This window comes from Spinacia oleracea, chromosome 4, assembly GCF_020520425.1.
Source record: "Spinacia oleracea cultivar Varoflay chromosome 4, BTI_SOV_V1, whole genome shotgun sequence".
NCBI lineage: Eukaryota > Viridiplantae > Streptophyta > Magnoliopsida > Caryophyllales > Amaranthaceae > Spinacia > Spinacia oleracea.
In genome coordinates, this window is record NC_079490.1 from 19776647 (window position 1) to 19800196 (window position 23550).

General features: G+C 38.8%; 1 protein-coding gene and 1 non-coding gene across 2 annotated transcripts; one reads left to right on the plus strand and one right to left on the minus strand.

The window, feature by feature from the left end:
* Nucleotides 1-556: 556 nt before the first annotated feature.
* LOC130471378 (uncharacterized) lies at nucleotides 557-17551 on the plus strand. Its single transcript, XM_056841449.1, has 4 exons — nucleotides 557-675; nucleotides 13643-13766; nucleotides 16142-16223; nucleotides 17493-17551. The coding sequence occupies exons 1-4, from the start codon at nucleotides 557-559 to the stop codon at nucleotides 17549-17551; spliced, it is 384 nt and encodes a 127-aa protein (XP_056697427.1).
* On the minus strand, nucleotides 2838-2944 carry LOC130460383 (small nucleolar RNA R71). The gene has a single exon (XR_008920263.1). It is a non-coding gene; the product is annotated as a small nucleolar RNA R71 (small nucleolar RNA).
* Nucleotides 17552-23550: the final 5999 nt, after the last annotated feature.

Consider the following 23550-nt stretch of genomic DNA (forward strand, 5'->3'; position numbering starts at 1 on the left):
TGGGGTTTTTTTCTTTTCTTTTTGATCATGCTTATCATGGCTCTCAATTTAAGGATCTGAGACGCAAATATATCAAATTCTACAAACGTGATAATTATATAAAGTGGATATTCTAAAAATCTATATAGAAACGAGTTTAACAACGCCCCCATACAATCGATTATATTACATTATTTTTATAAATTGCAATAATAAACAATATGTCAGGAATAGAGTACTAGGGCATGAGGCATAATTCATAGCTTGTAAATTCCTAACTTCGTCTATAATGACTTTAAAGATTCAATCTTTTTGTATTTACCTTTTTTTTTCAAGATGTTTTATTGATGTGCAATTAATATGTTTTGTGTAGCTTAAAAATATGCTTGAATTACGAATAGCACAAGGAAACCTTCTGAAAAAGGTCTTAGAACCGATCAAAGATATAGTGGATGAAGCCAACTTCAATTGTTCAAAGACAAGTTGCTCATTACAAGGTCATAGACCAATGGCTTTTGTTGAGCTTCTGCTAAGAGCTGAGGGTTTTGAGCATTACAGATGTGATAAGCATTAATCGATGAGGATGAATCTTAATTACATGTCCACCATGTTTAAGTGTGCTGGTAATGATGATATTATCACTATTAAGGATGATGATGCAAGTGATAAGGTTAATTTCGTGTTTGAGAGTGATATGTGTGTTTTATATAGTGTTTTCACCCCCGTCCCTTAGTACCTTTACGTGTTAAATGAGCTCTTAGGAGCCATTTTGGTACTAATCTGTGTATTTGAGTGTGCCTTGAGTTTCAGGAATACTTAGCGAGAAATTGGTCTTTTTAGGCCCGTTTCATGATGATTTAGGCCACTACACGATCCCGAGGGGATTCGGGACGATTGCTGTCGACTTACGGGAGCATTAGATGTTCATGATTGAGCCCCGGAAGTTAGACTCGGTGTTGCGGACACATTTAGCCTTCCGCCCGGATGATCTCCCATCGTCCACTGGGCGAGCAAGCGGAAGGAGCGTTCAGTCGCCCGGCGCTCGACGGGCGGACTTCTGCCCGGTGCCCACCGGGCGCCCAGAAGAGTAGCAGCAGCGAAAAATCTCCTTCCGCCCGATGGGCGAGAGGCACCCGACCGGGCGCATGACGATGGTTCCAGAACTTATCCCTCCGCCCGCCGGGCAGACCTGCGCCCGTCGGGCGGATTTCGAGCTTCCCGCCCGTCGGGCGGAAGGCCGCCCGACCGGGCGACGACAACCCAGGAGCTGTCTAGCGCGCGGTTTACTTCAGTATTTCCGGTTTTTTGTTGGGTTTTTTGGGCAAAACTATAAATATAGCCCTTAGTTAATTTAGTGGGGGATCTTATTATCTTATTTTTCTAGTATTAGCCCCTTAGTTTATTTCTCTTAGCTTTGTTTTCTCTCTAAATTAGTTCAAAACACTTAGTTTCAAATTCAATAAAAATTCAAGCTTTCTATTATCATTGCTCTTCAATTAGGTATTGTTCTTTATTTCAATCCCTTGTTTTGCTATAATCATGTTTCCAATTATGTTAATTGCTTTGTTTATTGTTAATATGTTTGAGTAGTTTAATTTCTAGGGTTTGGGGATCCATGAATAATATGAAGGGATATTGAATAATTGTGATTGTTGGGATTGTAATTAATTCCTGTTGATTGGTTTATTTCACTATACAATTAGATTTTCGCAGGTTTAATTGTGGTAGTTATGCAATATCAAATTAAGATTCGAGAGATGCAATTTGATGTTTAGGCTTGTGTCAATAGGTGGAATTAGAGTTAATACGTAGCGAGAGCCCGTTAATTCTAAGTGTATGATTAGTATCGATTCGAGAGAGCATGCTAGTCTAATTAATTACTTTGTTGATTATCGTGATTGTTCATTGTCCTGGATTGTTATTTGTTGGTGAACCTATGCCCTAGATTTCTTAATATATTGATTCATATTCGTTTAATTATTGTTCGTAGCTTTAGCATACAAACCACCAACCAATTCCTGTTCCCAATAGTCTAGATTAATTAATTGATACTAGAAAGAACGCCTGTTTCCCCGTGGATTCGATCTTGACTTCCCTTGCTACCTAGCTAGTGGACTTAGGTTATTTTTTATTAGGTGAAACGACTTTAGCCTGTCAAAATTTGGCGTCGTTGCCGGGGAAACGGTTTTGTTTTCTGTTATTGATTGCTTATCCTAGATTATTGTTTGTTACTACTCAAGGAACTCACGTTCCTTAAGACCGGATCTCGCATTGTTTTGTAGTCTTTGTCTATGCCCAGGACCGTAGGTACTAGTAATCTTACTCCATTCGATCCTGAGCCCGAAAGAACCTTTCGTAGACGAAGAACTTTCATTGCACAGTGTGGGAATTACTCTGATTCTGATCATAATATTGGCGATCTTTTTCCTTCAGATACAGATTCAGTTTCAGAGATAGAGATGGGTGACGAAACTCTACTACCGCCACCTACCCCACGGCTTACAGACTATTCTAAGCCAAGTTTGTCCGTGCTACCAAAGGCAATCATGCCTTCTATTGCAGCTGAGACCTTCAAGATTGAGCCTGCATTGATTAACATGATTGAGAGACGCCAGTACGGTGGGGAACCAGGTGAAGATCCAAATCTTCACATACAGTCCTTCATCCAATATTGTTCCACCATCAAGCAAAAGGGATTGACTCCGGAGCAGACTATGGAGATACTTTTCCCGTTCTCTCTGAGTGGGAAAGCTAAGTTGTGGATTAATGGGTTGAATCGGGCAGCTTTGAAAATCACTAATTGGGAGTCCTTGGCCCTTGCTTTTTATGTTAAATATTTTCCACCTGAGAAAACGGCTCGTCTGAGGGGTCAGATATTAGGCATCTCACAACAAGCAGATGGGAGTTTGTTCGAGGTCTGGGAGAGATTTAAGGACTTGCAGAGAGAGTGCCCGCACCACGGTTTGGATGATTGGTTCCTGATTCAGCAGTTTTATAATGGTCTGGGTAATGAGTCTAGATGTCTGTTAGATTCAGCTGCCAGTGGGAGATTCATGCAACTTGAGGTGCCTAGAGCTATGAAGGTGATTGAGGAGATAGCCATTCACAATGCCCAGTATGGGAATCCTAGAGGTCTATCTAATAGGGGTGGTAAGCATGATTTGAATTCTATTGAACAATTAACCGCCCAATTGACTGCTTTACACTATAAGTTTAATAATATGCAAGCAGCCAATGCTCAATCTGTCCAACCTGTTAGTGTAGCTGCTATGAGTGCCCAACCTACTACTGTTTGTGAAAGTTGTGGAATGTCAGGTCATTATGCACTGGAATGTAGGAGCTATGTTGAACAATGTAATGTTAGGATATGATACATATGACAATTCATAAAATGCGGAAAAACCATAAAGCCAGGAAAGCATATTATTTACACATAATCATTTAGCATAGAATAGATGCATACATGTTGTAGCGTGCCTTCCCTAGCTGCGCCCGAACCGAACAAGAACAAGTCTTTAGGACTCCAAATGTCGTCCCTCCGTAGATAGTCCACAGTACGTCCGGATCCGCCTCAAGTTAGACCAACTAGAATCGCCCTTAAGGTTACTAGGAATTTCGGCTATGTGTTTGCAAGTGTATGGCTGATTTTTCTTTCAAAAACTTACCCTTTAAATACTTCAATCGTACCCATAAATTGTGACCCTAGGCACCTATTTATAGGAGTATGGAAAAGGAATTGTAATCCTACTAGGATGTGGATTTGCTAGTTAGAACTTTATTAGGACTCTAAATAACAAAGAAAATATAATAGGATTAGGATTTTAATCTTTGCACAAATCCTAATAGGATTAGGATTTCCCGCACAAGCATCGCACAAGCCGTGCACCCGCGCAGGCCTTGCGGCCCACGACAGGCGCACAGCCAATGCTGCTGTGCTGCGCGCGCGCGCCCTTGGCTGGGCCTGGCCTTGCGCTGGGCCTGGTCGAGGCGTGCGTTGGTGCGTGCGGCTCGCTGGGCGATGGCCTGGATTCGTGCTGGGCCTTCGTCTAGCGGGCCCTCGTCCAATGCTAATTCGTACGATACGCTTCCGATTAAATTCCCGATTCCGGAATTCATTTCCGATACGAACAATATTTAATATTTCCGATTCCGGAATTAATTTCCGTTTCGAACAAATATTTAATATTTCCGTTTCCGGAATTATTTTCCGATTCCGATAATATTTCCGATTCTGACAATATTTCCGTTTCCGGCAATATTTCCGATTCCGGCAATATTTCCATTTCCGATAATATTTTCCGATACGTACCATGTTTCCGTTTCCGGCAACATCTACGACTTGGATAATATTTATATTTCCGATACGATCCATATTTCCGTTTCCGGCAATATCATTGTTTCCGGAGTATTCATTTCTTGCTTGTGACGATCTCAGCTCCCACTGAAACCAAGATCCGTCGATTCCGAATATCCATAGATAGAGTATTTAATGCCATTAAATCCTTGATCCGTTTACGTACTATTTGTGTGACCCTACGGGTTCAGTCAAGAGTAAGCTGTGGATTAATATCATTAATTCCACTTGAACTGAAGCGGCCTCTAGCTAGGCATTCAGCTCACTTGATCTCACTGAATTATTAACTTGTTAATTAATACTGAACCGCATTTATTAGACTTAACATAGAATGCATACTTGGACCAAGGGCATTATTTCCTTCAGTCTCCCACTTGTCCTTAGGGACAAGTGTGCATTTCCTAATTCCTTTGTCGCTCGATGCTTGCTCTTGAACATAAGGTAAGAGTTGTCATCCTTATTATGTCCAGAGGTGTTTCTCGGTTTCAGAGTTCAACTGATCAAATAAACAGATAATCATAGCCTATGATTCATCCGAGCACGACCATGCATTTCACAGTTTCTAGCTCTGCGAGTGGCCTTGTACAACTTTTAAGCATCTCATCCCGATTTATGGGAGGACAATCCCAATCTTGCGATCTTGAGATTAGACTTCGTTTGATAGGTGATTACCTGAGCGTTGCCTTTATAGCCTCCTTTTGCGGTGCGACGGTTGGTCAACGTCAAAGCAACCAGTTCTCAAACAAGTAATATCAAATCACTCAGGTATTGAGGATTTAGTGTCTAATAATTTTAATGAAATTTACTTATGACAGATTTTCATCTCTTACAGTAAAGTTTCATAGGTCTGTCCGATACTAGTCTTCCCAAAGTAAGTATCTATGCAAATGATTATGACATTGCCATGTCCACATAGTTCAAGAAACAGAACTACTAGTCATCTTGCATTCTAGTCGTCTAACGTTTTTTATGCGTCCAATATTATAGAAAACTCCGACTAGGGACCATTTTCAACTTTTGACATTCAAGTTCACTTGATAGACCTTTCTTAGTCACAGGACTGGTCCTGACAGTCTATCTTGAATATTTTGTCAAATTGAAGGGACTCATCATTTAATACTAAACCAAGATTAAATGGAATATGAAAAATACATTTCATATATGATAAATGTTCAACCCCAACGTTTTACAACCATGGGCCTCTAACCCATCTTTAAAACATTTCATGGAATTCAAAGCTATGCTTGATTTCCAGTGCTACAATGTGAGTGTTGCTTCTCACTTGTTGCATAGGTTTAGTTATCATGCTTTGCCAATCTTAATATCCTTTTCATCGAATGTTCTTCGAGATATGATGATAAGATCTTTTGAGTATGTTTATTTTGTGATCTAGTCTTTCTTACTTAAATAGTGGTTCTACGCATTTTGCAATGAAGAACCATCAAGTCAGCAGACATGTGATCCAGCCAAGTTCAGTGAAGAACTTTTAATGTAAACAACTCAGTTTTATTGCTTCTTAGGCAATAAGTACTTCTACTTCAACTGTATAGGTTGCTAGTGATGCTTTGGTTTGGATTTTCTTATCCAAGCAGTTCACGGATATGTGGAAGACTTTTCAGCTGTATCTTAGAACATAGAAATTAATATTTAATTTCCCACGCAACAACTCATGGTCTCCAATCCATGTTGCCATTTCAAAACACGATGCTCTATAGCTCGTCCTTATCAATGGTTAACTCCAAAGGGTCTTGCTTGATCCTTTGCCAGTGTTTATGCGTGTAGCATCAATATTTAGCATATCTTTATTTCCTTGAATCAAGAACTATTCCTATGTACCTTTTCAAGTACCATAAGTATTCTTGATCTCAATCTAGTTGATCTTCACTTAGATCAATAGAGATTGGTATATGTTCGTCATGCCTAAAGCCATACGATACGTTTTGGCGATCCTCAGATTATATCATACATGATAAATTATTTTGCAGAATAATTCCCAATTGAATTCTATTCATGTAACTTTAGCTCATCTAGTTTCAGTAGATACTAAATCCAGCTAAATTCTTTGACATATAATATAGGTTAAGAATCTTACTTAGATCCTTTGATGTTTAACTTAGTAAATGCTTATACATAGTTCAAACATTCTTTACTTAGATTTATTCACATGGGTCGAATATCTCCAATGGAGTCTTTCGTGTTTGATTTAGTAAATGCCATTACTTAATCAAAAACATTAATATAAGATCTTTGTAAATAGATCTTAATACCCAGTATGTACTAAGTTTCGCCTTGGTCCATCATTGATGAATAATTTCAAATCTAAGTCATTAGCATTTGAATGTTATTACACAATAGAGAGATATGTGTGTGATACACATAGGACCAATTAAGTTTTATGTACTCCCACTAAAATTCTTATATATCTATAAGAATCATGTACATTTTATGAAACTAAAATACTTATTAGCTTCACTAAAATATAGTTCTAATTCCCAATTGCTTGCTTAAATCTGTACTTAGATTTTATAAACTAGCTTTTCTTTTCAAGCATTTATTTGGATCCACAAATCCTATGACATACCATGTACATAGTTTCTTCCAACATTTGACTGAGGAAGATGTTTTGTCATCCAATTGCCACATGTACCAATATGCAATCATTGCTTGAATTATAGACTTAAGCATTACGATTTTGCATGAGGTTTCAACACAATCCACATCGTGAATTTGCTTGTAACCTTTAGCAACTAATCTAGCTTTGTGTGTGAACACAATTTCATGTTTGATGGTTTTTACCCTTAAAACAAACTTGCAACCAATAGGTGTGAAACTATTCTTGCAAATCAACAAAATTTTAATTTTGTCATCAAAACATTGAGTATGTTTTATGGCCTCTAGCCATTTAAAACATTTGAGTCTATATATGGCCTCTAACCATTTTAGGGAATCTGGGTTTCGTCATAGCTTTCTTACAGGTCACAAACTCATTAATCTACATGATAATAGTTTGACTGCAAGTTGTAGGTTTCTTCACTATCTAATAGAAGAATTGCATAGTTTCAGTGACCTGAACTCCATGTTTCTTCACTATCTAATAGAAGAATCTCATAGTTTCAGTGATTTGAACTCTATGCCTACTTGGGTATAGAACATCAAACAATAGAATATCAATAGCCATTTGAAAGTCCTTTGAATATTCTGTTCTCCTTGAAGCACTTGTAAAGTCTTCTAAGAGATGTCTATTCTTTAAAGCCACTTCTAAAGTCCTTAAAGAATAAGTTCGGATTTTCTGAAGCACTTCGAAAAGCCTCCGGAATGTCCGTTTATGTTTGTTGTTCGCCTCGAAAACTTTCGAGGTCTATTTTCTCCCACTTGTCATTTTGGAAACGAATTTCCAAAAGGACATTATTTCGAGCAAACAAACATTATGTTCTCAATAATTCGTGGTAGAAACAATACCCTTGTGTCTCATTTGAATAAATCAAATGAAACATATATCTATACTTGGGCCTTAGTTTGTCGAATGACAAACACTAAGCTCCCACTGAGTTTTGCAACTCTCTAGATATATTTTATGAAAAGTTATTCTGAAATTACTTTTCAATAGCTTTGACGAATTTGGTTTAGTTTGGTGGTAGTTGAGCATTTTGTTTTAGAAATTATAGGAAAAGTCTTTATGATTCATCATTGATCGAATCAAGTACTAATTGACTTTGATCATTCCAACGTAGATATGCCATATCTTATGGAGCTAGATTGTGAAATTACAACACACAATCATTGATGATCATATTTGGTCTCAAGTAATCATCAACATGATCTAACCTAGATCTTTATGATTTCTTGCCAAGTGGATTTTATACTTCTGAATCTTTGAACTAGCCAAACAGATTCAACTTATATCACATTTGAGTAAATAAACCTATATTCACTCAAATCCATGTGAAATAATAAAGTCATAAAATCTTTCTTTAGCTTTGAACTCTATTGTCTAGGCGTTCTAACAATAGTTCATATCTTTTGTTACTTTCAACAAGTAAGACTAGTTGTCTTAAATTGATTTAGAAATCAATGAACTTTCAAAAGTCCATCAAAATAGAGCTTTTGAATGTTAACTTATTGATATGGTCTAAGCAACAATGCCAAAGATTAGTGGAACTCAAATCAAGGGGTTGATTTGAACCTAGTAAAGTTTTTATTGTTAAAGAGTTGTTTGTTTTAATCAAGCATATTGACTCAACCCGTAATTGACCATTTCATTCAAATAAACAAACAAACATTGTTTTTGTTTTTCTTGAATGTGAGTCTTTCTGTGTTTGAAAACAGAAATTTAGGTATGCTGATTATGGAACAAAATAGCCATTAAGTTCCAGCCTTTGAAAGGACTTAAAACAAACTAGATGACCTACAACTAATGTAGCATTGCCATGCTTCATTTCCCATTTGTAGGCCATTAGTGTAGCCTAGCTTCCATTGTTTGATTTATTACCGAAGTAAGAACCTCAAGCGGTATATGATACCAAGGAAGTTTGATTGCTAGGTCACTTCTCTTTAAACATAAACTTATAGGTAGAACCGGAATCGTAAATTCCTTTCATTTGTTCCTTTGTTTTCCTATTTCTTGTACCATTTCTTATAGTCTTAAGAATTGATTTCTTTAGTGTTGACTTTTAAACTTTGTTAGACATGTCCAATGTCACTCCAACAAGGTTCTTACCATTTAATTTGAACATTCTGTTTCAACTAGATGATCTTACCAGAAGCTTCTAAAGTTCTCTAAGCATCAATCTATTCGAATGTCTAGGGACTAGACTCATTCGAGAAATAAATGGACAAAGATATTAGGTTGTTAACCATTGGTAAGGCTGAGCGTTTAAACTCAATGCTTTATGATCTCAAAACTACATTGTATTTTGAATTCACAAGCACCAATTGGTTTGCCATTCGATTTTGATACTCGAAAACAACCATAAAAGTCATTAAAAGAAACGTACATTTAAATTGCTCATTTTCTCTCATTTCCGTGAATCGTTCTTGGATTCATTACTAATTAAGGAAATTTACTGTTACCTTTCTAAAAGGATTTATTGCAGTGCAAGATATTTAATTATAAACAATAATTAAAACATACATTGAAGCATGCAAAGTCTAAACATTTATCATGAGTAATAACTTGAAAATTAAAGCAATCATGCAATTTAAACAAGTCATTAGCATTTTATTCGAATTATGTGTTCCGGCAGGTGTGAATAAAATGATTCCAAGACCCTAAAACCATTGAAGAATTAAGCACAGTTTGTCGACTCAATTCTAAAATATTTTAGGTAAGCAAAAGCCTTTTGCTAATAGTCTAGAAACTACTCTTGGTTGATAGGTACGTCTAAGAACTTATTAGGTAAACCTATCGATTTTGCCACGACATAAAAGGACTCCTTACTTATATCGTTGAGTTTCACCAAAACTAACATGTACTCACAATTATTTGTGTACCTTGCCCCTTTAGGACCAATAAGTAACACCTCGCTGAGTGAAAACTATTACTAGATTGATGTAAAGGATATCCAAGCAAGTGTATATTTTGGCATGGCACCTTTTAACTCAATTTTTAAGTTTGGAACTTAAGGCTCTTACTATGTTGGTTGGATTTTAAGTGAACTAAAATCCTTAATCATGCAACATAATCAAGCCACAATCTCATGAATAATTAAGACACATTTAAAGCAATAAATAACTTAAAGCATGCATAAGATAAATGTGATCTAGTATGGCCCGACTTCATCTTGAAGCTTCAACTTCAAAGTCCGTCTTGAAAATCTTCGTGGGAGGCACCATTTTCTTCAAATAGGATAAGCTATAATTAAACTAATTACAACTATTTGATGGTACGCAGACCATATTTGAATTAAAAACAACTTTGGTACTCTAGACCAATTACATTCAAATTAATGGTACGCAGACCATATTTTCTATCCTATTTGGGCCATACTAGTCACTTTATAACCTGCAAAACAGTACATATACAATATATATCATTCACCCATTCATTATCATGAATGGCCCACATAGCTGGTTAGTAAAACACATTATGCATCACATAAACATTTGCAGCAATTAATCAAGGGCACCAATAATCTACAAATTATTCAGTCCTTATTAATTCTAATCAAGTTGTTTTAACCTTAAGGATTTGTAGACCTAATCAAGAGTTTATGACTAAAAGGGCTCCCACTTAAACCAATAAATTCATATGCTTTACTAATTTTAAACATAAAAATGTATTTCTAGTCTAACCGGAAACATACAAATTTTATTAAAATTTAAAGCTCATATAAATTTATAATTGAATCCGCTTATTTAATTTATTTTTCAGTCGTATTTAAATTAATTCATGATTTTAATTTTAGTAAAATAATTAGAATAAATGAAATTTATTATAATTATAATATTCAAAATTAAAATCCAAGAAAATAATTTAAATTATTAATTTTAAAATTAATTAAAATTACGTAAACTGAAAATTTCAAATTAAAATTTCAAAACGATCTAATCGCAACGCAACAACCCCACGCAACGCACGCCCATGGGCCACACGCACACAGCCATCGCTGGCCATGTGCGCGCAGCCCATGCGCTGCGTCGCATTGCTGCTGCTCCCCGTCGCATTAAGGGTAACACGTAGCGTCCATTGCTTTGTGCGTGCAAGTTATACGAGCGAATCGCATAAAATTTAGATTTTATTGTCAAAATTATTGACAAATTAATAAATAATATTAATTTCATAATTTTAGGGCGAAAAATCGAAAATTTATTATTTAATTGATTTCCGATTAACATGGATTCAAGTCTAGGTCATAAAAATTTAAAATTTAACATAAATTTACAATTTTTATGGTGGTTTTTAATCATAGGTATCTAATTAAATTATAATTAATTATGAAAATCAAATTAATTCTAAATTATTCCAATTTTCAACAAATTAATCATAATTACAAATTAGATTGCATAATTAACAAGGCTAGGCATTCAAACTTGTTAAACATATACAGTAGGTCAATCAAAAATTTAAGATTTATCAACAAGAATCGCAAATATTTAATTTATCATCTTAAATTTACGAAATTTTGCATTCGAAAAACTAAAACCTCCGAAAAGTCATAGTTAGGCTTCGAATTTAAGAATTCTGGGTTCGGCCGAAAATTACTATTTTTGTCAAAATTTTAGAATGCCTTTTACACGCGGAATTGACACAAAAATCACTCGATTTGGATGAGTAACGAAGAAACTGCCGAAAAACTGCGGACGTATAATTAAATAAACGCAATTTGCAATTAATTAACAATTACGAAAATTAATCACCCCTTTTAATTCTTGCAAATTTGTAATATTTAACCATGTTCATGCAATTTAGATTATGAAAATAATAAGAGGCTCGTGATACCACTGTTAGGTTATGATACATATGACAATTCATAAATCATGCGGAAAAACCATAAAGCCAGGAAAGCATATTATTTACACATAATCATTTAGCATAGAATAGATGCATACATGTTGTAGCGTGCCTTCCCTAGCTGCGCCCGAACCGAACAAGAACAAGTCTTTAGGACTCCAAATGTCGTCCCTCCGTAGATAGTCCACAGTACGTCCGGATCCGCCTCAAGTTAGACCAACTAGAATCGCCCTTAAGGTTACTAGGAATTTCGGCTATGTGTTTGCAAGTGTATGGCTGATTTTTCTTTCAAAAACTTACCCTTTGAATACTTCAATCGTACCCATAAATTGTGACCCTAGGCACCTATTTATAGGAGTATGGAAAAGGAATTGTAATCCTACTAGGATGTGGATTTGCTAGTTAGAACTTTATTAGGACTCTAAATAACAAAGCAAATCTAATAGGATTAGGATTTTAGTCTTTGCACAAATCCTAATAGGATTAGGATTTCCCGCACACGCATCGCACAAGCCGTGCACCCGCGCAGGCCTTGCGGCCCACGACAGGCGCACAGCCCATGCTGCTGTGCTGCGCGCGCGCGCCCTTGGCTGGGCCTGGCCTTGCGCTGGGCCTGGTCGAGGCGTGCTTTGGTGCGTGCGGCTCGCTGGGCGATGGCCTGGATTCGTGATGGGCCTTCGTCTAGCGGGCCCTCGTCCGATGCTAATTCGTACGATACGCTTCCGATTAAATTCCCGATTCCGGAATTCATTTCCGATACGAACAATATTTAATATTTCCGATTCCGGAATTAATTTCCGTTTCGAACAAATATTTAATATTTCCGTTTCCGGAATTATTTTCCGATTCCGATAATATTTCCGATTCTGACAATATTTCCGTTTCCGGCAATATTTCCGATTCCGGCAATATTTCCATTTCCGATAATATTTTCCGATACGTACCATGTTTCGTTTCCGGCAACATCTACGACTTGGATAATATTTATATTTCCGATACGATCCATATTTCCGTTTCCGGCAATATCATTGTTTTTGGAGTATTCATTTCTTTCTTGTGACGATCTCAGCTCCCACTGAAACCAAGATCCGTCGATTCCGAATATCCATAGATAGAGTATTTAATGCCATTAAATACTTGATCCGTTTACGTACTATTTGTGTGACCCTACGGGTTCAGTCAAGAGTAAGCTGTGGATTAATATCATTAATTCCACTTGAATTGAAGCGGCCTCTAGCTAGGCATTCAGCTCACTTGATCTCACTGAATTATTAACTTGTTAATTAATACTGAACCGCATTTATTAGACTTAACATAGAATGCATACTTGGACCAAGGGCATTATTTCCTTCATGTAACGCATTTAAATCCTACAAACAAAACAACCCATTCTCCAACTCTTACAATGAGGGCTACAAAAACAACCCTCTACTATCCTACAGGAGCAACAATATCCAGAACCCTCACCAAGTCCAACATCCACCACATCAACAATCCTACCAACCATGGAACAACTACAACCAACAGTCTAGTGGACCACCTGGATTCCCTAGACAACACACATCATCGCAACCACCACAACCTCAAGCCACACAGCCTGACCCTATGCTAGCAGAGATGAGAAACATGATGCTACAAATGCAAAAATATTTAAGTGAAAAGGATGAAAAGATCGATGCTCTTACTGCTCACAACAAGATTATTGATACACTGTTGGCACAGATGGCTACTACTATTGCAGGGAGGCCACCAGGCCAATTTCCTTCACAGCCCGAAAATAGGGAAACTGCAAATGCAATTACATTGAGGAGTGGTAGGGATTATGATGGTCCTTCTATGCTAGTTGAGGTTGATTCTAGGGTGTCTGCTAGTGGTCTGGTCAGTGAGGAAGTCCTAGAGATAGTCATGGATGATAAGGAAGCTGAAAAGGTAGTCAATGAAAATGAGGCTACAACTAAGGTTAAGAAGGGGACAAATATTCAGGTACCACCCATTGTACTCCCCTTCCCAAACCGGCAACTCAAGAATAAGCTAGACAAGCAGTTTGGCAGATTCTTGGAAGTGGTCAAAATTTTGCAGGTAACGGTTCCTTTTACTGAATTAATTTTACAGGTTCCTGCATATGATAAATTCATGAAAGATATTTTGACCAGGAAACGTGCTTTTTGTGAGGTAGAGACTGTAGCTTTTACTGAGGAATGTAGTGCTAATTTGCAAAACAAGTCTCCACCTAAACTTAAAGACCCCGGGAGTTTTTGCATCCCATGTAACATTGGCACTGTATTTATTGATAAAGCTTTATGTGATTTAGGTGCTAGTGTGTCTGTCATGCCTTTGTCTATCTGCACTAAACTGAATATGGGTGAGCTTAAGGTTACTAATATCACTCTGCAAATGGCCGACCGTTCTGTCAAATACCCCTTAGGTGTTTTAGAGGACGTCCCTATTAGAGTAAGTAAATTCTATATACCTGTAGACTTTGTGGTACTAGACATGCAAGAGGATTCTCAAATTTCCATTATCTTAGGTAGACCCTTCCTTCACACGGCAGGGGCGGTCATTGATGTTAAAAGTGGGAAATTGACTTTGTTTGTTGGGGATGATAAGGTGACTTTTAATCTGAATAGTGCCTTAAAAAGTCCCATGCTAGAGGAAGAACAATGCTATCGTATTGATGTGGTTGATTTTATTACGCGTGATAACGTCTCCCAAATTCTCGAAAGAGATCCTTTAGAGGCAGTGCTTTGTTGTGAGTCTTCTGCAGGTGATAGCAGTTCTTGGAGTGCTGAAGTGGATGCTCTAGAGTTGGCTCTTGTTGGTGAAGGGTCCGAACCAGAGAGCACCAAATTGAAGAGGTTAGTTCGGCCGGTTTGTCCTGTTAAAGAGGTAAAGAAACCCAAACTTAAGCCTCTTCCTGCTAACCTTAAATATGCATTTTTGGATGATGAACAACTTTGCCTTGTGATCGTCAGTACTGCACTTGATGAAGACCAATTATCCCAACTTCTTATTGTGTTGAAAAAGCACAAAAGGGCCATTGGGTACAGTATTGATGATTTTAAGGGGATTAGCCCTGACTTTTGCATGCATAGGATACATCTAGATGAAAATCATAAACCATGCATCCAACCCCAGCGTCGTTTGAACCCTGTCATGCAAGATGTTGTAAAAGCTGAAGTTATGAAATTGCTTGATGCGGGTATTGTATATGCTGTGTCTGATTCTAAGTGGGTGAGTCCTGTTCAGGTAGTGCCTAAGAAAGGGGGGACAACTGTGGTGAGGAATGAAAAAAATGAGTTGATACCAACTAGGATAGTCACAGGCTGGCGCATGTGCATTGATTATAGGCGTCTGAATGTTGCTACTAAAAAGGACCACTTTCCCCTTCCCTTCATTGATCAAATGTTAGAAAGGCTGGCCTGTCACAAGTTTTTCTGTTATCTGGATGGTTATTCTGGTTTCTTTCAAATTCAATTCCCATACATCCAGACGACCAGGAAAAGACCACCTTCACCTGTCCCTATGGTACCTTTGCATATCGTAGGATGCCCTTTGGTCTGTGTAATGCACCCGCTACTTTCCAACGTTGCATGATGAGCATTTTTTCTGAGTTTATTGAGTCTATCATGGAAGTGTTTATGGATGATTTTAGTGTCTATGGTACTTCTTTTGATTCTTGCTTGCTAAATCTGACTAAGGTTCTAAAAAGATGTGAATAGTGTAATTTAGTCTTAAACCGGAAAAAGTGTCATTTCATGGTTACTGAAGGGGTGGTCTTGGGACATTTGATATCTGATAAGGGCATTCAGGTGGATCGAGCTAAGGTCCAAGTGATTGAACAATTGCCCCCTCCAGTTAATGTGAAGGGTGTTAGAAGTTTTCTTGGTCATGCGGGGTTTTATCGCCGCTTTATCAAGGATTTTTCTAAAATTGTTAAACCACTTACCCAGCTCCTCCTCAAGGATGCCCCGTTTGTGTTTACTGATGCTTGTCTTGAGGCCTTTGACAGGATTAAACAGGCACTGATTTCGGCTCCCATCATTCGTTCTCCCGAATGGGATCTTCCGTTCGAGATAATGTGTGATGCAAGTGATTATGCAGTTGGGGCAGTTTTGGGTCAGAGAAAGGAAAAGGTTTTGCATGCCATCTACTATGCAAGTAAGACCTTAGATGAAGCTCAAGTTAATTATGCTACTACTGAGAAGGAGCTTCTAGCCATAGTCTATGCCTTGGACAAGTTTCGCACCTATCTGATTGGGTCCAAGGTGATAGTCTATACTGACCATGCGGCTCTTAAGTATCTGCTCTCAAAGAAAGAAGCCAAGCCCAGGCTTATTCGATGGATACTACTGCTACAGGAGTTTGATTTGGAGATTCGCGATAAAAAAGTGGCTGAGAATGTTGTTGCAGATCACATGTCTAGATTGAGATATGATGATGGTAAAGTGTCTACACCGATCGATGATTCATTTCCGGATGATCACTTACTTGCACTTGCCAGTCAGTCACCATGGTTCGCAGATTTTGCTAACTACATTGTAGGGGGTATTCTTCCGGCCGATCTTACATATCAACAGAAGAAGAAATTCCTACATGATGTTCGGTTCTATTTTTGGGATGACCCTTATTTGTTTCGTGAGACTGCTGAAGGGTTGTACAAGCGTTGTGTTCCGGAATAGGAAGTCCAAGGTATTATCAGTAGGTGTCATTCTTCACCTTATGGTGGTCACCATGGACCGGCAAAGACTAACGCTAAGTTGTCACAATGTGGTTTTACTGGCCTACTATGTTCAAGGATGCACAGGCTTTTATTATAGCTTGTGATGCGTGCCAGAAGGCCGGCACTATTTCGAGGAGGTATGAGATGCCACAGAACAGGATCCTTGAGGTTGAGGTTTTCGATGTATGGGGAATCGACTACATGGGACCATTCCCATCGTCCAAAGGTAACTTGTATATACTTGTTGCTGTAGATTATGTGTCCAAGTGGGTAGAAGCCGTTGCCTCACCTACCAATGATGCTAAGACGGTCATTTCCGTGTTCAAGAAGGTCATTTTTCCTAGATTTGGGGTTCCGCGCGCTTTGATCAGTGATGGAGGGTCACACTTCCATGAGAAGCATCTGGATGCGCTCCTGCGCAAGTATGGGGTTTATCACCGCACCGGGCTAGCCTACCACCCTCAGACGAGTGGTCAAGTTGAGGTCTCCAACCGGGAGATCAAATCTATCCTTGAGAAGGTGGTGGCGAAGTCTAGGAAGGATTGGAGCGATAAGCTAGATGATACTCTATGGGCATACAGAACCGCCTTTAAGACACCTATTGGTACCTCCCCGTATCGGTTGGTGTATGGCAAGGTGTTTCACTTACCAGTAGAAATGGAGTACAAGGCTTATTGGGCAATCAAACAACTCAACATGGATGCAAATTTAGCCGGTGAGAAGCGGTTACTTCAATGGAAATGGAAATAGAGAATGGAGAGAATGGAAATGGTGAACGATTTAAAGTCAACGGGCAACGTTTGAAGTTGTACCATGATGGGGCTGTTGTAAGAGTGGTTGAGGTCCATCACCTTAATCCCTCCGCCTCATAAACTGCATATTCAAGGTAACAAGGTCGAGCGGGACCTAGGAATAAACCAGCGCTTTGCGGGAGGCAACCCGTATTCCATTGCTTTCAATAGTTTAGTTTTATTTTGTGTGTTTTGTAGCTTTTTCTTTGCTTTTGAGTGGTGAGGAGAGAGTATTTTTACGGCCTTTGGGTGTTTGATGATATACATGTTTAGCTCCTAAGCGCGAAAAGATAGAAAAATTCGTGAGAAGAAAAGTCGCAAATGGCCCGCCGGGCAAAAGCCGCCCGACCGGACGCGAGGAGAAACATTGAAAACCATCGTTCTCCGCCCGTCGGGCAGACCTGCGCCCGACGGGCGGCCAGTGAAAGGCCTAATTTCAAGAAATCGCCCGCCGCCCGGCGGGCGGGAGCTGCCCGACCGGGCGCGTGCGGACAAAATCAAAAACGTCGCCCTTCGCCCGACGGGCGGACGTGTGCCCGTCGGGCGGACGCTGGCCCGGCGGGCGGTAGGCGATTTTGCCCGATTTATTCCACGGGATTCCTCCCTTTCTCTTCACTTCATCCTTCACTCATCTTCTTCATTCTCTCACAAACCCCATTAACCTTCAAACCCTAACAACTTCAAACTTCCATATCTCCCTCATCTCTCACTCAAATTCATCAATCCACATACCAAAATCATCCTCATCACATCCTCTTCAACCTCCTTCAAACAAATTTCACCCTTTCTCACTCCCCACAAAAACCCCAATTTTCAGCAAAATCTCAAAAAAACTCAAAACTCTTCAACAATGGGTTCAAGGCCAAAGAGGACTTGCACGGGAGCAACAAGGAGACAAGAGGAGGCTTTCACAAGCCGTCCACCACCACCACCTCAGTTTGCACCGGATTCAACTTTCCCGAACATGATTCTTACTAGTGAGGAGCAACAAACTCACCTTGCACACCTCAAGCTTCGGAAGGTAGTCCCTACTCGATTTATTTGTCAGAAAACTTTGCATGATATGGGTATTGAGAGGGATGTTAGGAGATTATTTCATGGGGTGGGAATGAAGCATATGTTTTCCATGGTTAGGTTGACATTTAGGGATCTTACTCTTGAATTCCTTAGCTCATTTAATATCAGAAAGAATGGATACAAGGATGTCACTAGAGTTTCTTTTCGATTGTTGAATAATGATTATGATATGCCTATAAATGATTTTGGTGCTATTTTTGGTTTCTCTGTGGAGTATAATAGGTTCCGCGGAGAGGGGCATCTCAATAGTTCCGTGTGGGAGAAGTTGACTGGGGATTTCAACCCTAGTAGCATGCAACATTTGCACGCCTCTAGCGTGCAACACCCCGTCCCTTTTGTTTGGTTCCGTTTTATGGCTTTTACTATTTTTGGGAGGGACCAAAAGGAGAATGTGAGGAGCACAGAGTTGGAGGTGCTCGGGGGGTATTTGTTGGATAATAATGAAGGTTACAGGATGAATTTGGCCCATCACTTGTGAAGGAAATAATGCCCTTGGTCCAAGTATGCATTCTATGTTAAGTCTAATAAATGAGGTTCAGTATTAATTAACAAGTTAATAATTCAGTGAGATCAAGTGAGCTGAATGCCTAGCTAGAGGCCGCTTCAGTTCAAGTGGAATTAATGATATTAATCCACAGCTTACTCTTGACTGAACCCGTAGGGTCACACAAATAGTACGTAAACGGATCAAGTATTTAATGGCATTAAATACTCCATCTATGAATATTCGGAACCGACGGATCTTGGTTTCAGTGGGAGCTAAGATCGTCACAGGCAAGAAATGAATACTCCGGAAACGATGATATTGCCGGAAACGGAAATATGGATCGTATCGGAAATATGAATATTATCCAAGTCGTAGATGTTGCCGGAAACGGAAACATGGTACGTATCGGAAAATATTGTTGGAAATGGAAATATTACCAGAATCGGAAATATTGCCGGAAACGGAAATATTGTCAGAATCGGAAATATTACCGGAATCGGAAAATAATTCCGGAAACGGAAATATTAAATATTTGTTCGAAACGGAAATTAATTCCGGAATCGGAAATATTGAATATTGTTCGTATCGGAAATAGATTCCGGAAATGGAAATTTAATCGGAAGCGTATCGTACGAATTAGCATCGGACGAGGCCTGCCGGACGAAGGCCCAGCACGAAGCCAGGCCATCGCCCAGCAAGCACGCACGCCACAGCCCAGCGCGCACAAAGCCACGCATGCGTGGGCCGCGCTGCGTGGGCTGCTGCTCGCATGCGTGGGCAGCCCTTGTGGCTGCCGTGTGTGTGTGAGTTTGAGCTCATGCGAGATTCCTGAATCTGCAAGAGTCAGTGTATGATTAAATGTCTATTCCTATTGGATAAATTGATTAAGTAGAATTCATGTAGAATTCTAATTCCAATTAATTCGCATCCTACTAGGATTACGATTCCTTTTCCATAACTCTATAAATAAAGGCCTAGGGGTCATAATTTATATACAAGTTTCAAAGTATTCAAAAGTGAGTTTTTGAGAGAAAATTCAAACACCCATCTTGCCCCAAAAGTGCCGAATTTTCTGAGTACCTTAAGGGCGATTCTAGTTGGTCAATCTTAAGGCGGATCCGGACGTGCTGTGGACTTTCTACGGAGGGACGACACTTGGAGTCCTAAAAGACTTGTTCTTGTTCGGTTCGGGCGCAGCTAGGGAAGGCACGCAACAAAGAGTATGCATCTAAACTATGCTAAATGATTATGTGTAAATAATATGTTTCCTGGGTTAATGGTTGTTTCCGCATGATCTATGTAATGTCATATGTATCATAACCTAACAGTGGTATCACGAGCCCCTTATTATTTTCATAATCTAAATTGCATGAACATGGTTAAATATTACAAATTTGCAAGAATTAAAAGGGGTGATTAATTTTCGTAATTGTTAATTAATTGCAAATTGCGTTTATTTAATTATATGTACGCAGTTTTTCGGCAGTTTCTTCATTACTCATCCGAATTGAGTGATTTTTGTGTCAATTCCGCATGTAAAAGGCATTCTAAAATTTTGACAAAAAATAGTATTTTTCTGCCGAACCCAGAATTCTCAAATTCGAAGCCTAACTATGACTTTTCGAAGGTTTTAGTTTTTCGAATGCAAAATTTCGTAAATTTAAGATGTTAAATTAAATATTTGCGATTCTTGTTGATAAATCTTGAATTTTTGATTGACCTACTGCATATGTTTAACAAGTTTGAATGCCTAGTCTTGTTAATTATGCAATCTAATTTGTAATTATGATTAATTTGTTGAAAATTAGAATAATTTAGAATTAATTTGATTTTCATAATTAATTGTAATTTAATTAGAAACCTATGATTAAAAACCACCATAAAAATTGTAAATTTACGATAAATTTTAAATTTTTATGACCTAGACTTGAATCCATATCAATCGGAAATCAATTGGATAATAAATTTTCGATTTTTTCGCCCTAAAATTATGAAATTAATATTATTTATTAATTTGTCATTAATTTTAAATATAAATTTTAAATTTTTATGCGATTCGTTCATAAAACTTGCACGCACGAAGCAATGGACGCTTCGTGTTACCCTTAAGGGGTGTTGTATAATGCGGGCATGCGACGACGAGCAAAGGAGCTCGTCGCCCGTGCGGCACGAATGCAATGAGCAAGGGCGTAGTGCACGAGCGCAAGGCAGCAGCCCTGCCTTGTGTCGTGTGCCACGAGCAATGAACGTATGGGCATGGGCGAGGGGCGAGCCAAGGCAGTCGCGTGTGGGCAGCAAGCGAGCTGCGCCACAGCGCGCGCTGCCTCGCACAACAGCGCGCAGCCTCGTGCGCAGCGAGCGCAAGCTCGCGTGCCACGAGCGCTGCGCCCAGCATCACTCGCGCGCACCAGCGAGCGATCTCGCGCGCCAGCGCGCGATCTCGCGCGCCAGCGAGCGATGCAGCGCCCCAGCGAGCGATGGCTCGCGCGCACCAGCGAGCGATCTCGCGCACCAGCGAGCGCGGTAACGCGCGCGCGCTGCGAGCGATAGCTCGCGTGCGGTGGGCGCTGTGCGGAGGCTTGCGTATGGGACAGCAGCAGCTATGCAACGAGCGCATGGGCTGCGCGCACATGGCCAGCAATGGCTGTGTGCGTACAGCCCATGGGCGTGCAACGCGTAGGGTGTTTGCGTTTCGATTAGATCGTTTTGAATGTTTAATTTGAAAATTTCAGTTCACGTAATTTTAATTAATTTTAAAATTAATAATTTGAATTAATTTCTTGGATTTTAATTTTGAATATTATAATTATAATAAATGGCATTTATTCTAATTATTTTACTAAAATTAAAATCATAAATTAATTTAAATGTGACTGAAATTAAAATTAAATTTTTGGATTCAATTATAAATTTATATGAGCTTTAAATTTTAATTAAATTTGTATGTTTCCGGTTAGACTAGAAATACAATTTTATGTTTAAAATTAGTAAAGCATATGAATTTATTGGTTTGAGTGGGAGTGCTTTTAGTCATAAACTCTTGATTAGGTCTACAAATCCTTAAGGTTAAAACAACTCGATTAGAATTAATAAGGACTGAATAATTGGTAGATTATTGGTGACCTTGATTAATTGCTGCAAATGTTTACGTGATGCATAATGTGTTTAACTAACCAGCTATGTGGGCCATTCATGATAATGAATGGGTGAATGGTATATATTGTATATGTACTGTTTTGCAGGTTATGAAGTGACTAGTATGGCCCAAATAGGATAGAAAATATGGTCTGCGTACCATTAATTTGAATGTAATTGGTCTAAAGTACCAAAGTTGTTTTTCAATTCAAATATGGTCTGCGTACCATCAAATAGTTGTAATTAGTTATAACTTATCCTATTTGAAGAAAATGGTGCCTCCCACGGAGATTTTCAAGACGGACTTTGAAGTCAAAGCTTCAAGATGAAGTCGGGCCATACTAGATCACAAATATCTTATGCATGTTTTAAGTTATTTATTGCTTTAAATATGTCTTAAAATGCATGAGATCAAAAGCTTGATTATGTTGCATGATTAAGGATTTTAGTTCACTTAAAATCTAACCAACATAGTAAGAGCCTTGAGTTCCAAACTTAAAAATTGAGTTAAAAGGTGCCATGCCAAAATATACACTTGCTTGGATATCCTTTACATCAATCTAGTAATAGTTTTCGCTCAGCGAGGTGTTACTTATTGGTCCTAAAGGGGCAAGGTACACAAATAATTGTGAGTACATGTTAGTTTTGGTGAAACTCAACGATATAAGTAAGGAGTCCTTTTATGTCGTGGCAAATTCGATAGGTTTACCTAATAAGTTCTTAGACGTACCTATCAACCAAGAATAGTTTCTAGACTATTAGCAAAAGGCTTTTGCTTACCTAAGATGTTCTAGGATTAAGTCGACAAACTGTGCTTAGTTCTTCAATGATTTTAGGATCTTGGAATCATTTTATTCACACCTGCCGGAACACATAACTTGAATAAAATGCTTAATAAACATTGAATTATGCATGAATGCTAGAATTTAAGTTTATTAAGAGAAACTGTGAATGGTTATTTATTTGTTTATTCTTTTCAATTGTAGTTTTTAATATGGCAAACAACAATTCATTCAACATTCGATCAATTCTCGAAAAGGAGAAGTTGAACGGGAAAAACTTCCTTGACTGGCAAAGGAACTTGCAAATAGTTCTTATGCAGGAAGAAAAGGAGTATGTCCTAGATGAGGCGATGCCCGAAGCTCCAGGCGACGGGATCACTCAGGCAGCCCTCAATCGTTGGATTGATGCCAACAAGGATGTGAAATGTCTAATGCTCGCCACCATGAGTGCGGATCTGCAGAAAACGTTCATCAACTCAGATGCTTTCACAATCATCAGTGAGTTGAAGAACATGTTCCAAGATCTGGCTCGAGTCGAAAGATTCGAGACTCATAGGCAAATTCTTGAGACCAAGCTTAAGAGAGGCGAGCCCGTAAGTCCACATGTTCTCAAAATGATTGGACTCATTGAGAATATGAGTCGGCTGGATCAGCAATTTTCTCAGGAAATGGCTATAGACACCATCCTCCATTCTCTTCATAGCGGGTATGATCAGTTCAAACTGAACTACAGTATGAATAGTCTGGACAAAACGCTCACTGAGCTTCACGGTAT